Source organism: Oryza glaberrima, chromosome 6, assembly GCF_000147395.1.
Source record: "Oryza glaberrima chromosome 6, OglaRS2, whole genome shotgun sequence".
Classification (NCBI taxonomy): domain Eukaryota; kingdom Viridiplantae; phylum Streptophyta; class Magnoliopsida; order Poales; family Poaceae; genus Oryza; species Oryza glaberrima.
The window spans coordinates 18,933,929-18,948,507 of NC_068331.1; the positions used below are offsets into that span (position 1 = coordinate 18,933,929).

Consider the following 14,579-nt stretch of genomic DNA (forward strand, 5'->3'; position numbering starts at 1 on the left):
TCTCCTCTTGCAATTTGTACTAATGCATGCAAAGGCTTAGAACATGTAGTGCACCGAGTTTTCAATTGGGCTGAACATAGAGATTTGTTGTTCTATTTTCGAAGATAAATCAATGTATGCAAAATGAAACATATGATGCATGGGAAATCCAAAAACAAAGGTTTCACCACAATAAATATAAATTGGAAATTTTGATTACTCTAATTTGCCATGATTTTACAAATTCAGGTTTGTTACAATTTTGGATGCAAGAATTTTGTTTGATTGCAACACCTCCGCAGGTTAAATTATTTCTTACGATTTAATGCCCATTGCCTTTTAAAGAAACATTTCTTAAAAGAAAATTCCAATAATATTATTATATTCCTAACCTGTTCTTTGTTAGATTTTTTTTTCCTCTCAGAATTGAATTTAACCATTGCAAACATAGGTCTTTTTTTTGTTAGGTTTGGAACAAAACTAAGGTTTAGTGTTAGAGCGTTAGAAAAAAAAAATTGGCTCTAGCATATATGATGAAAAACTAACTCAAAAATAGTTTTTTTATTTTAACGGATGCTAAGATTGCCTATATTTTTTAGCGCAAGGACACTCATGTCCTGAGGCACAAGCCAGAAGAAGTAACTCAAATATTCAAATCATGGGATAGGCTGACAAACAACTCATAGATAATGTATCGAGAGGGCCTCTTGCATGTTTTGCCTTCTCACCTTCACCTTGTATAAAGTGCCAAGAGTTGTAGCATACACTACAAAAAGACAAAAACGACACGTAGCCAATGCATGCTACAAAACTAACAAATATTTGTTCACAGGCTACGTAGCCCTATCCTGTCAAAAAAGGTAGACTAACAGAGATTATATGTTCAATTTGGTGATCAACATTACACAAATACCATATTTATAGGCCAAATGGAGAACAGAGCTCTTGCACAATCTTCCAGATAGCGGATGCACAAGGGTATTGTCCAATAAATACGATAGCGCATGCACAGGGGTATTGTGCTTCTATCCAATAGATACACGGGCACACAAAAATGGAAAGAAAGTAAAATTCCGTGTGCCACCAACTCAGATGTTTACATCAGCCTGATCATGCATGGTCAGGCTTTAAACATCACAGTACTGGGCATGCAAAACTACATATCGCTTGTGTACAGATTCACCTTCATAAGGCATATTTTCCATGTTGCAGGAGAAAAAAATTGAGACTGAAGCTTTAGTTGTGCTCCCAGTAGCTCATTATGACCTTTAATCATAGCTGTTTATTAGTTTACCAGCTAGACTGCTCCAAAACTCATACCACTGTGAAGCACGATAATATTGTGGTATGTGTATTCAAGAAAACTTTGGTTCGAGGAAGACTATTTTGATCGCAGACCTGGGATATTGTTCAGTCCCATCTTTCTAAGGACAAGCTTAGGCACCGCAGGAGGGTTATTCAAGCCCAGACTTCTGCTAAATTCATTGGCAAGTGATACAAGCTGGTATTTGTCACGCCCAATGAACTTGTTAGAATTATAGTAACCGAGCCATGCTTGGTAGGCAAGTTCCTTATCCTTAACCTCCACATGTGCAAGAGCCTTTTCAACCTACAAACAATAAGAAAATGCAATACTGAGCATTATGCCAAATACCAACAACTAGGATATCATTCTTAGTATTTTGAACGGGAAATGGCATACAAAGTATAACAGTCAGTGCATGATGAAGCTAAGCAAGAACAATCACCAGACATAGGACAATACACACATCATTAACTCAGTAAACCTACAGCCAACCCGCATGGGGTCACATTTGATATTGCGGTTGCTTTTTCAAATCACATTCATTTCGCTATTCTTGAATTTGGATACAATAATCAATTATCAGCCTTAGTTTTAGGTGCAAAACAGTTCTTTTTAGTATAATTGTTACTCCCTCCCAAATTATAAGGCCCATATTTTTTTTACACGGTCTTCCATAACATACTTTGACCAGTATTTTATTTTATTCTATGATCCCAACAAATATGAAATTAGCATCACATGAAAGTACTTCAAAATATGAATCTAGTGATATAACATGCATCATACTTAGTATAGATATAGTTAGTATGATTATTAGTCAAAAACTACCGAGTTTAATTTTCCTTAAAAAGTAGGCGCCCTATAATTTGGGACGGAGGGAGTATTTGGTATGACTCCCTTCACTAGCTCCACAGCCCGATGCAACAATCGCAAATGAGCCCTCAGTCAATTATCATGTTTTGTTGTTAAAAAATATCTTTGGTCAAAGAACCACTGACAAACACATATCATTACAGAAGCATAGCCTTTTGATGGTTAAACAACAATACGTACAAAAGAATTATCCCACAATATAGAATATCATGCCTTGCTCAGTGATTTTTTTTTACTTCTTTTTTTCTGCAATTATAAGAACACATACATGCACAAAGACCCGTGAGTATGCCCCTTGAACACAAGCTCAAACAGATGAAGGGTAGACCAGGGATAAATTCATGAGCCTCACAAAATTCCTACTAAAGTCCACCTGCGGGTGTGTAAACATGGGGTTTGAATCCTGGTGATGCTTCCCAGCAAAAACTGGCTTTATCATCACCATCTATTACTGGAAACACAATCAAGCACACATATATGTACCACTCACTAACTATGCCTTGTAAACCAAAAAAAAAATCAGAATTGCAGTTGATATATTTGTGTCAAACAATATCCCTTCTAACATGAACAGAAGAGCATTAAGAGGAAATTTGCATAGTTTGGCTGGCCTATTAAGCAAATATTACTGCAAGTAGCAACATTGTAAGACTAAGATCATCTGAAGGGCATAAATGCATACAACGAAGCCATGGTGTCAAGCTCAATTTCACCATGAAATCCAAACACTAGTCATGCATAATAGTGACAATACCAAAATTCTAACCGGTGGAATAGCATATTTGGAAGTATTTTCTCTTCATGATGCAGATTTTATATGCTAGGTAAACAAGTGCTGATGAACCAGCATTTAAAAAATAGTGTGAACCAACCAATTTGCACAAGCTACAAGTCAACACACCTCAAGATTGGGGCGGACATTGCATCTGTGGTTTGTGGATTTTAAATACTTATTTGAATGGAAATTAGTTAGATAGTCAAAAGAAGAGAATATCCAGACATCAATTAGAACCAACTGCCCAATTCTCAGGCATGACGAAATTCAGAATTTTAACAAAAAAGTTTTCAAATAGTAACAATATGATCGTTACTATTGCATGTACGCTTGATTACCTTAAACAGGCACCAACTATCATATCTGAACTAGTAAATAAGCTTAATTACCTTTCTTTTAGTGTCCAGATCCATTAAAGGTAATGTTGCCTCTGTAATAGGCAGATCTTTGATACTTCTCAAGAAGTATTCTTCCCACGGTGCCAATAATAAGATTCCGCTCCCCTCGTTTCCTCTGCGGCCAGTTCTACCAAGTCGATGAATATATTGTTCTCTGTCAGTAGGCACTCCCATCTGCAATAACGATGATAATCAGCTGACATTGGTATATAAGCAGGATATGATAAAAGAAAAGAATATGCACATGCTCGTATTTGTTTCAACAAAACGTTTACAAGAGGAATATAGAAAAAGAAAATCTTCCAGTGCTGGACGATCTGGAGTTTTTACATATTTGTATATCAAATAGCAAAGAAGATAGGCAACAACAAATAAACAGCTCAATAACTACCATAAAAAAGTTCTTACCTGGACGACTAGTGTGACATTGGGATAATCAACGCCCCTAGCAGATACATCGGAGCTAACAAGAATAAGACCTTTTGATTCCTTAAATTCTTTGGATATTCTGGTTCTGTAACTTTGTGGCTTTCTGGAGTGAATCTCGCGTACATTCAACTTCAATTCAGACAGAAGTTCAGCAACAAGACTTGTTACCTTTGCAGTTGTACAAAACACGATCACCTGCATTTTTCTCATTGTAAGTACGCATATTTACAGGAGACACTTATAATATGCCAATGCACTTACCTTGTAGTCAACATTTTCTGAAATATGATCAGTTAGAAGACCATACAGGATAGAAAACTGTTTGTCTAGTGGTGCAACTACATGCATTTGCTTCACCTGAATATGGTAACAAAAGATTGCTCAAAAACATGGTAACAAAAGTAACATGTCTGATCAAAATTTATAGAAACTTGGAATCTGGAAAAACAGTCAGCATGCATATGCTTTAAAAAATACCTGTGAGTGTGTTTCCTCACTTCCTTCTTCAACGGTGTTCACAAATTCAAGATCTCTTTTCATGGCAATATGGCATACTTGGCGTACCTAGAAAAGAGAGTAGAAATTGATTATATTTCGACCAAACAGAAGTGTTGACCTATAGCAGTGGCAATACCTCATCAGGAACAGTTGCAGAAAATAGAAGTGTTTGACGCTGCTTTGGGAGTGCAGCCACTATTCTCTCGATATCAGTCCGGAATCCCATATCTAATAAGCGATCCGCTTCATCAAGAATAAGGACTTTGACACCCATCAATCTAGTAGCAAACCCTGGAGTGTTCTCCATATGATCCTTAAGCCTTCCTGGTGTAGCTACTAGAATCTGCACATCAGCAGCATTTTTACATCACACAATCCAAATGTAGAAATATCCAGGATAATTCAGTAAGTTACTTCCAATCACCTGGCAAGGGTTAGTATGCATTCGCTTCTGCTCTAGAGCCATTCTAGTGCCACCTATTACAAGTTGCACTCCAATTGATGGATGAAATTTCAGGAGCTTGTTAGCTTCTGCAGCAGCCTGATCAGCCAGCTCACGTGTAGGGCACACAACAACAACACTGATGGGAGGCCTTTTTTGATCACGATCAATAGGGGGCAATTTGGAGACAACTTCAATGGCGGGAAGCTACACATACAACATTCACAAATACAAATTACCATTTTGCATGTTCAGACTTTAGAACAACAAAAGAGCAAGAAAAATTCAGTAGTCAAGCAGGGTAGTTACCAAGAATGCTACAGTTTTTCCAGTCCCAGTTTTTGCTTTTGCAAGAACATCCTTACCTATATATATAAGGCTTGTTAGTACATGGTATGGGCTAGAAAAGTTGCAATTCAAGCTGCAATCATGAGAAATATCTTAGAAAATATGAACAGTTTATATTACATGATTTTCCACTTTGTTGTTTGGCTATTTAGAGGAACTACTGGTTTCAAATTAGAACAGCTCAAGTTGCGCAATGTTTTTCTTGTACCTTAGGATCAAGACGATTGCATCTTTGCTTATTTCACCATATGTCCAGAGTTTAATACAAAGAAATAAACAGCCAAACTTTGAGCTGCTGCCAATTACATCCTCACATTTTAAAGTAACCATTTACTGGGTCAATTATTGTATGAAACACAATAGGAGTTGTAGTGATGAGTTTTGTTATGTCATAGAAGAAGAGGATTTACACGAGGCTAATCGAGAACTTTATTTCGAACCCCAACTCACCAAATTTATTTCTTCAAACCCATTGGTAACTCACACCAAATCAATTCCTGGACCTGGCAATATGACTTTTTAGGGTTTAAGTGGTACCAAGGTTTACAGACCATATGCTCAGTTTCCTCAATAAAAAAAACTTAACTCTTCCATTTTTTAATACCTACCAAACTACATCAATCAAGATTATCTATTACCAAGGAGACTCATAAACTGCGTTAGAAATTAAGGGATCTACGTAAATTACATGATTCACACTAGTAGGAGCCAATCAAAAGCTCATAATTACTTATTTAGTTCCATGCACCAACCAGTTCACCCAAAAAATCATATCAATGACCAAAGGTAGGCAAAATTCTTCCCTAATGTATAGGCCCCACCACCAAGCATACAAATAGAAAATGCAGATTCAAAGTGGGCCACAATTGTTGTTTCTTAACTTGCTTTAGCCAGGTCCCAAACTAAAGGCACCTTGGCTGTGGTACCTTAAGAGTTTCATGCATTATTTAGTTCCCCCCAAAAAAAAAACTTAATCTGATAAATGGTTGTAATAATTCAAGTCCTCAACACTATTAGCATGGAAGCACTAAAGACCATATTGCAATAATGCAATTCAATCCACCTTTGTTAGTATAATCACATTTGTCAAGCATTTGCAAAGGTTGTTCAGAAAGAAACTATGTTGACAATACAATACCCTGCATGAATTGGATTTCAACAGCTCGATCACTGCAGTTTCATTTTTCATCAATGGCCTATTTGGGGTGCAGTACAGGATGCTGAACAGTTTACTTGAAATTCCTACAAGATTCTTCATTTGCAAATGGGGCCTACATGGCTACACCTCTTCCAACAACTTTGAAATTAAATCTATTGGTTATGCATTTCTTTTTTGCTTAGAGATAGACACAATGTAGCAGTGGTTTCCTTTTCTATGCCAGCTCAGTAGGTCAAGTTTGTGTGATCTGCTTGTGTGGTACTGTGGTGCAAATGCACAGGATGGGAACTAATACGTTGTCTTCACACATGATGTTTGTAAATTAACAAACATAAACATGAATTTGAAGTTCAATAAATATGTGAAGATAGCAGATTCGAAATTAAAAATGTGAAGGAAGTTAGTGAATACGAGTCTGATAGATTTATAAACTCTTGAGACAAGTTTGCAAAAGAAAATGTGAAATACTATAGATAAAACTACAATGTTGAGCACATAACAAAGAAGAACTACTAAGATCAACCTTTAAGTATAATAGGAAGAGTGGCCTCCTGCACTGCAGTCATCCGTTCATACCCAGCAGCTTTAACACCTTTTAGTGTCAAGGGAGACAGGGAGCATTCATCAAACCTATCATGTAAAATGTGAGAACATCCAAAAGGACCAACATTAATACGTGCATAATCATCAGTTGTACCCAGTGTTTCAAATTATCAGTACATGCTTGCAACTATTCAGAGAAATAGCAGATGATCTATGCACAATGCCAATCATAGATCATAGCCATATTATTCACAAATACACTGAGACAAGCATAGCAATAACTTACTTTGGATTCAATAATTTATAACATTTTTCATCAAGTAGGACATCAAACTGTGGAAGCATCAATTTGCGTTAAGGAAAAGCTGCAGACTGTAGCAGCCCCAGTAACAAGGATCGGACAAATTAGAAATGCATAATTTGTTGCTTCATCAAATAAGTGGCAATCCACTAATGATGTAAGCTTTTAGCCCAACCATAAAAACCTAGATGATTATAGACTACTGATCTACTCCTTCCGAACTAGAAAGGTTGCTATATTTTGGGATGGAGATAGTAAGTTTTTTTCAGAGCTGAATCAAAGAAAACAGGCAACATTGCATCAGAAAACATTTAAAGGTGGAGCTACCTCGTCTGGCTCAAATACGAATCGCCACCTCCACTCTCTCTGGTGTGCACAACACCCTCCTGATCAACTGGCTCTCCTTTAATTGACTCAAAAGGAGCTGAATTTTTAGCTGGACTCTCCACCAGATTCTTCTCACCACCCTCGTCATCAAAGAGATCATCCTCGAAGCCAGATGGACCATCATCCTCATCAACTTCCCCCAGCTCACTGTCATCTTCTGACAAGCCAAAATCAAACATTTTACCACCCCTCGACCGCCTATCGCTAAAATCTGCATCGCCCCCTCTCCCACCTCTCCGTGGTCCCAAACTTCCCACATTCCTGCCTCTCGTGCCATAGTCGCGCCTTCTGCCTCTAGAGTCAATAGAATCGTTTTCATCATCCTCACTGTCATCTAAATCGCTTCCCCTCCCACCTTTCCGTGACACACCAGACATCCTTCCACCACGACCACGTCTTCCCCTTGGAGATGAACCTCTTGAGTATTCATCATCCTCACTGTCATCTAAATCACTTCCCCTCCCACCTCTCCGCGATACACCAGACATCCTTCCACCGCGACCGCGTCTTCCCCTCAGAGACCCAAACCCACCTTCATCATCATCCAAATCACTGTACCTCCCGCCCTGGCCGCGCTGTCCCTTTGGAGATTGAAACCCAGGCTCATCATCAAAATCATATCCCCTCCGCAACACATTTGCCAACCTCCCACCTCGGCCGCGCTGCCCCCTTGTAGACCGAAACCCACCACCATCATCATCAAAATCGTTTGCCCTCCTCCCTCCATACGAAAATTCTGACTGTCTCCCTCCCCGATCATTTCCCCTCCTTCCTCTATGTGAAAATTCTGACTGCCTCCCTCCCCGATCCCGCCTTCCCCTCGCGGAACCAAACCCGACCTCATCCTCAAAATCATCGTCGTCACCCAGCTCATTATTACTCACCATCCTCCCCCTCCTCTCAAACCCACGCCTATCGCCGCCGAAATCACCGCCACCGAATCTCGACCTCGGCGGCGGGCCCCTCGAGTCCCGCCCCCTCCGGCCTCCCCTCGAGGCAGCCGGCCCGCGCGTGGAGGCCTCGCCTTCGTCGCCGCTGCTGAGGCCGAGGTGGAACGAGTCGGTCTTGAGGTCGCTGATCCAGTCGCTGAGCTCGGCCTCGTCCTCGATCAGGCTCTTCGCGGCAGCTCCGGCGCCGGGGCCGGCGCGCGAGGAGAAGAAGCGGGGGCCAGCGGCGGCGGCGCCATTCCGCAGCGGGTCCTGGAGGAGGCCGGGGAGTGGTGGGCCCGCGCGGCGGGAGGCGGGCGTCGGCGAGGCCGTGGCGCGGCGGAGGAGGCCGAGGAGGTAGTGGTGGCGCCGCATGGCGGCGGCGGAGGATGGACGGTGGGCTGGGTTTAGGGTTTAACACAGGACAGCGGGCTGAGGAATTGGGGGTTTTTGAGAGGAAATGGGGAGAGCTTGTGAGCCGTCCGATTTGATAGATCTATCAATTTCAGATCTAGCAACCGTCCGATTGTGAGCCGCGACGGTTCAGAATTTCAGATCTAGTACTGTATCAAATTATCCAAGTCACTTCACTTCAGGTTTAAAGATCGTTTCTTTTCAGATTTAGTACTCGACTCTTCAGATTTGATCGTTTCTTTTTTAAAGATTTTATTTGAAATTTTTGTAAATTCTAGTTATACACTATTTAGGTTTATCGCGAGATACATGCAAAGTCCGATCGGCGCTATCTAGTTGACGTGGCACATATTTACATGCGGAGGTCAACACCAACCAATTAACAATTGAATCCTTATTACACTAGTCTATTTTCTTTTGGGTATGGAATCTTTGGCGATAAATATTCTTTAAGCCTTGTGTTATTTTTAAGATCCATTTGAACCATCGTACTCCACACAAAATATGTAACAGAACGAGTCCAATATTGATTGTATTCAAACATTCAAAAGTAATTTACTTAAATTGTGGAAATAATTAGGTTTTATAATGGAAGTAACTCTGCATAGCATTGAAAGTAAATGTAGTGGATGGTGTTGAAATAAGGCACTATGCAAAGTAAAATGTAGAGAAGATTCACGAGTAAATACAATTTAATTTGTTATTTTAATGTATCACTATGTCTTTTTTTAGAAAAGCAAATTTATGTTCATATATGAAGTAATTATAAGAGAATAATAGAAGTTATTATAAGTAAGTAGTACACTACTAGGGAAAAGTAGCTCTAGAAAATATTACTTCCTCTGTTTCATATTATAAGACTTTCTAGCATTGCCTATATTCATATATTCATATAGATGTTAATGAATCTGTGTGCCTAGATTCATTAACATCTATATGAATGTGGACAATGCTAGAAATTCTTATAACTTAAAACGGAGGTAGTAATATTTTCTTAGAGTTACTAGTAACTCTAAGAAAAATAGGACTAAACATTCGACAAAATACCTACACTGCAAGATAATTTTAAGATAAGAAACAATTTTCCCAAAAAAATAAGAAAAAATAGAAGTAATTATGATTTATGATAATTACTTTAAGCTTTATTGAATTTATTTTCATAATAACTAATTATTAAATAAATCAAATTTGAAAGTAATTTATATATCTAATTAAAGTAATTTTTATCAGAATATAATCATGTAAAATCTTGTTATAAAGATTGAATTACAACAAATTACAACGAATATAATAGTATAATTCGGTTGTAGGTCGGGTAAGTAATTCAAAAGTAAATTTTAGGAATATATTTTCCATGCATACTCCCACGTGGGAAAGAGATGCATGCTATTTTTATGGTAGGTTAGAATGGCAGCCAGTTCAGAATAACTAGTACATATGCACTTTCACGTCCTTGGATTTTATGTAAATCTGTGGTTTGGCAGTATTTTACATGAACTTCCAGCCAGTCATAGGAATTGACAATTGGCATAGAAATTTTGGAGAATTCAACTATGTACAAAGTTTTTTCTTATTGGCCCCTTTGATTCACGCCACACGTGGTAGCAATGTATTCCTTAATTTCATTAAAGAGATAAGTGAAATGAACAATTTGGTAAAACAGCATAAACCATTTCAATGGTCACTAGTTTTGAGATTTGACCCATTTATTTTGACGTGGATTTACGGTAGACCATATCAGCCAGGTAGCACTCATCCAACGTGGCTATGAAGTGAGTCTACCTCGAGCTCTCTCTCAGACTAGTTTGAAGTGAGAGAAGACGATTGTGAACAATGAAAGGGCTAAGCACGGAAGCAATCAACAACGGTGTCGACATGTAAAGAAATGGGCCGAATAACCTTCGGTACCTGTTTACAACCATATCCATGGGAATCATTTTGGTCATGTGCATCGTCATATCCTTGATGGAAGGTTAAGAAATAATTGAGTTCTTAATGCAACATATGAATTTGGTATAAGCTTCCAACGGTTACAGCTTGTGGCAACCGCCGGGATTTGGAAACAAAATAACTGAAGTAGTAGTATATATATAGGCACAGAAATATATCATAAGCCTCCCCAAAATTTACAGCGCCGATTAAAACAAACATCAGCCGTTTATAGCTCGTGAAAGATGCAATTTAAACAGGCACGTCACATGTAAAGGCTTTATACATAATAATAAGAAAAAAAGAGTTAATCAATCTAATAGTTCGTGCTTGCTGAAAATTCTTGTAGAACTGAGGATCTGGGGGAGCAACTCTCATTAGAAGATATCTGATGGCAAACTTCGTTAACATCACTTGCTGTTGGTTGATTTTCCATGGTGAAACTGCAGCACAATGCATGTGACATTATCTAAGGTAAGCCGAGAGCGGGCGACTTCCGTGAGCTTCATGGCTGCCGCTTTAGGACCATCTTGTGCTTTCAAAAGAGAAACAGCGTCCTTGTTGACAAAAGATGTAAACGCTAGTTAGCATTGGGCCAAATGAGATACAACCAATATGCGAGCTTTCGTGAACTGTGTGTGCGTGCGTGCACTCACCCGGGCAGGTGGGCGTGTGAGAGTGAACATAGTGAATGGAAATTCTTTCTTTTTATGTAAGTGCAAATATTCATATGGCTCTAGTAGAGAGCACAATAGTATTACTTAAGTGATGTCGTTTTCTTTGTCACATAATCAACAATTACGATTCAACAGGTGATACCTCATTTCGCATGACATCCCAAAGCCCATCAGTAGCAAGAACCAGGTATTCCAAGCCTTCATCGACCACTTTTTCCTGCATATTCATAGTAGAATATCACAAAAGATTCATAAACAATGTTCAACAGGCTTTTCCATGAACAAGTTTTGTGGCTCATAAGAAATCAGTACTGTGAACAACTTTTCAGAAGGGTAAAATCATATGCAAGGGAGAAACACATAGCATGTGAATTTTAAATGCTGGATTACATAAGTTTTCAGGAGTCTCATAGGTTACAACATGTTACTAATTTTTAACTGTTTGATTCAGCGATCAGTGGTCCAGATCACAGGTGTGATTAAAGTGATTAATCAGGGAAGTCAACATTTCGCACATAGACTGCATTTGCAGGCTGTTAAGCACTGCAGCAGACCCATTTCATCCAGGTTGATGATATCTATACTGGCTATTTCATGATCCCAAGTGCATAAGAAACGGTGGGTAAGACAAAACCAATACAAAACTGAAGTACTGAACTATTAACATGTAAGGGGCAGGGAACCTCTGCAAACTGAACTTCAATAAGATACCTGAATGTCTGGTTCTGCTTTAACATAGCGCTTCATTAAACGATTGCCAAATGCACGGGACACTGCCAGAATTCCATCAACCCTTCATATATCTGTTGTGACATGATCAAACTTTTCAGGTTTTCGTTCTTACTCGTATTCGATTAAATTAAAGCTGGCTAAATACATTAGGAGTATTCTGATAGTTAAAAGTGCTTACCATCTGAAACAACAATGCCTCCAGCATCCTCAATTCTCTTTCGCTCATCTTTTTTGTTAGGTTTGTGATCTTCAGACAGTGGGACAGCTAAAAGCATGGAAATAAACAAGATTGAAATGTAAGAACAAAAAAGAGAATTCCACAGTATCTAGAGTATTTGGAACGTGCCAATTTCTGAAAATGGTATAGAAACATATCAAAATTGGTGCAATTTGATAAAAACTACTAGAGACAAGATCCTTCGCAACACAGGAAAAAAAAGAAACACTTAATTTTCAGTTGACAAAGAGGTTTCAGGGCATACTGAAAAGTAACCATTTATAGCTACAACAATATGGCAACTTGAATGGGAGTTTCTTCACTAACAAAGAAACACAACCAATAAAATATTACCTTTTCCGGCTTTTAGAGCAACGGCACGTGAATCACCAACATTAGCTACATATAGGCGGTTGCCAATCAAAATGGCAGCCACTGCTGTTGAACCATCATCCCTATAACGATCAGAAGATATCGACTGTAGGAAATCAGCGTCAGTTTTCAGAAACGTTTGGTCTGCATTTTGCAAAAGCAGTTAACGAAATGAGAACATTATTACTTTCTGGCTCTGAATCAGAACATACAGAAGAGGTACAGCCGAAATGAAGGGGAAAAAACATTACTTATAGCGAGCTTTGTGTCTTTCAGGAACTTAGGATGCTTCACGAGGTTTTTAAATAGATGTTTCTTCAGATATTCAGCAGCACGTGGTCCTCCATGACCTAATGTATGCAATCTTCAGACAAAGATATGATAGGGAACAAAATTACTAGTGCAACTTAATGAAAGAAAAGATTGAATACACTACCATCAAATACACCAAATAAGCTGACTGTTTCTCCGTTGACCGTGGTTGACTTTATGCTCAAGCGATCCTCCATAGAAGGCCTCCTCCCCTGGAAACTTGAATATCCCCAGCTCAATTTACCATCCTTACTGCCAAAAAAAATAAAGTATTTGATATCATGTCCTCTCAATTCTCAAATCTCTAATAGAAGGATTATAAGTAGAGAAATTCGAAGGAATTCTGAAATTGCACAGATAAGCCAATTTCAACTGGGCAGCAGGTAAAATACACACCTACAGCCAACTCCATCGCCGTCAAATCTCGACCTCGGCGGCTGCCGCTTCGAGTTCCGCCCCCTCCGGCCTCCCCTCGAGGCAGCCGGTCCGCGTGAGGATGCCTCGCCTTCGTCGCCGATGCTGACGCCGAGGAGGAGCGAGTAGAGCTCGACCTCGTCGTCGCCCAGGCCCTTCGAAGCAGCTCCGGCGCCGCCGCGCGAGGAGAAGAAGCGGGGGGCGGAGCCGCCATTCCGCAGCGGGCCAGGGGCATGGAGACTGGGGTGTGGGCCCGCGCGGCTGGAGGCGGCGGACGTCGACGAAGCCGCGGCGCGGCGGAGGAGGCCGACGAGGTGGTGGCGCCGCATGGCGGAGGCGGAGGCGGAGACAGTGGCCCTGGGTTTAGGTTTTTAACGATTTTTCTTTTTGCAACCGCTAAACAACTGTCGCAAAAGTTCCCTTCAAATTTTTTTTTTGGGAGTTTTAGAACTTTTTTTTTAAAAAAAATAAAAATATAACTATTATGAAACATATTTTATTGTGGACGATGTTTCCTACTGAGACAATGGATACTCTCAACGAATGGATCCTCCACGTGCTACGCTAGTCATATATAGTAGTTCTTTCGTGCGTCTTTATCATGGTGGAAACAGAACAAGAGGGAAAGACCTGGCTCAACTCGACAGTAGAGACTCTTTCTTGTTTTTGGTTGGACGATTCCATAAATAGAATAAAAAGATAAATAAGATCAAGTAGAACCAGTAAGTATGAGTGGAAAACTTACTATAGAAAGAAGCTTACGCCGGAAGAAACCAAAAGATATCTTATCACGGAAGGAAGCTTGCAGCGTAAGCCAGCAACTTGCAATGGAAGCTAAAAGTTAGCTTTTAGGAGAACCCAGCTTACACTGTAAATCATCAGCTTTCTCCGCCTATAAATAGGACCTCAAGGTTAAGACGAGATAGATCTCTTTAGAGCACCTCGACTCTCCTTATGTAGATTGTAATCAATTTCAAAAGAAATAAGGCTTTCACTCGCTCATAATTTCTGTGGTCTACAGCTCTGTGTTCGTCTGTTTGTGTGCTAATCAGTAGAATAGAAACTACAGTTATGGTGTTTACTGTAATATAATTATACAACATATATTTTAATTAAATTGTAACTAAATTGTAGTTATAATATAATTA

At 39.4% G+C, this 14,579-nt stretch overlaps 2 protein-coding genes across 2 annotated transcripts; both read right to left on the minus strand.

The window, feature by feature from the left end:
- Positions 1-662: 662 nt before the first annotated feature.
- On the minus strand, positions 663-8,764 carry LOC127776473 (DEAD-box ATP-dependent RNA helicase 31). Its single transcript, XM_052302854.1, has 10 exons — positions 7,379-8,764; positions 6,731-6,837; positions 5,010-5,065; positions 4,683-4,907; positions 4,395-4,601; positions 4,238-4,324; positions 4,022-4,117; positions 3,740-3,955; positions 3,323-3,505; positions 663-1,588 (listed from the first exon to the last, which is right to left on the minus strand). Exons 1-10 carry the CDS (start codon positions 8,737-8,739, stop codon positions 1,361-1,363), a joined length of 2,766 nt encoding a protein of 921 aa, XP_052158814.1. The 5' UTR covers positions 8,740-8,764; the 3' UTR covers positions 663-1,360.
- Positions 8,765-10,722: 1,958 nt separating this feature from the next.
- On the minus strand, positions 10,723-14,502 carry LOC127776474 (probable protein phosphatase 2C 55). Its single transcript, XM_052302855.1, is given in 8 exon segments — positions 10,723-11,264; positions 11,527-11,601; positions 12,096-12,187; positions 12,295-12,381; positions 12,688-12,849; positions 12,957-13,055; positions 13,142-13,269; positions 13,414-14,502. Coding segments are annotated over 8 exon segments (1,137 nt in total). The 5' UTR covers positions 13,761-14,502; the 3' UTR covers positions 10,723-11,117.
- Between the last annotated feature and the right edge of the window lie 77 nt (positions 14,503-14,579).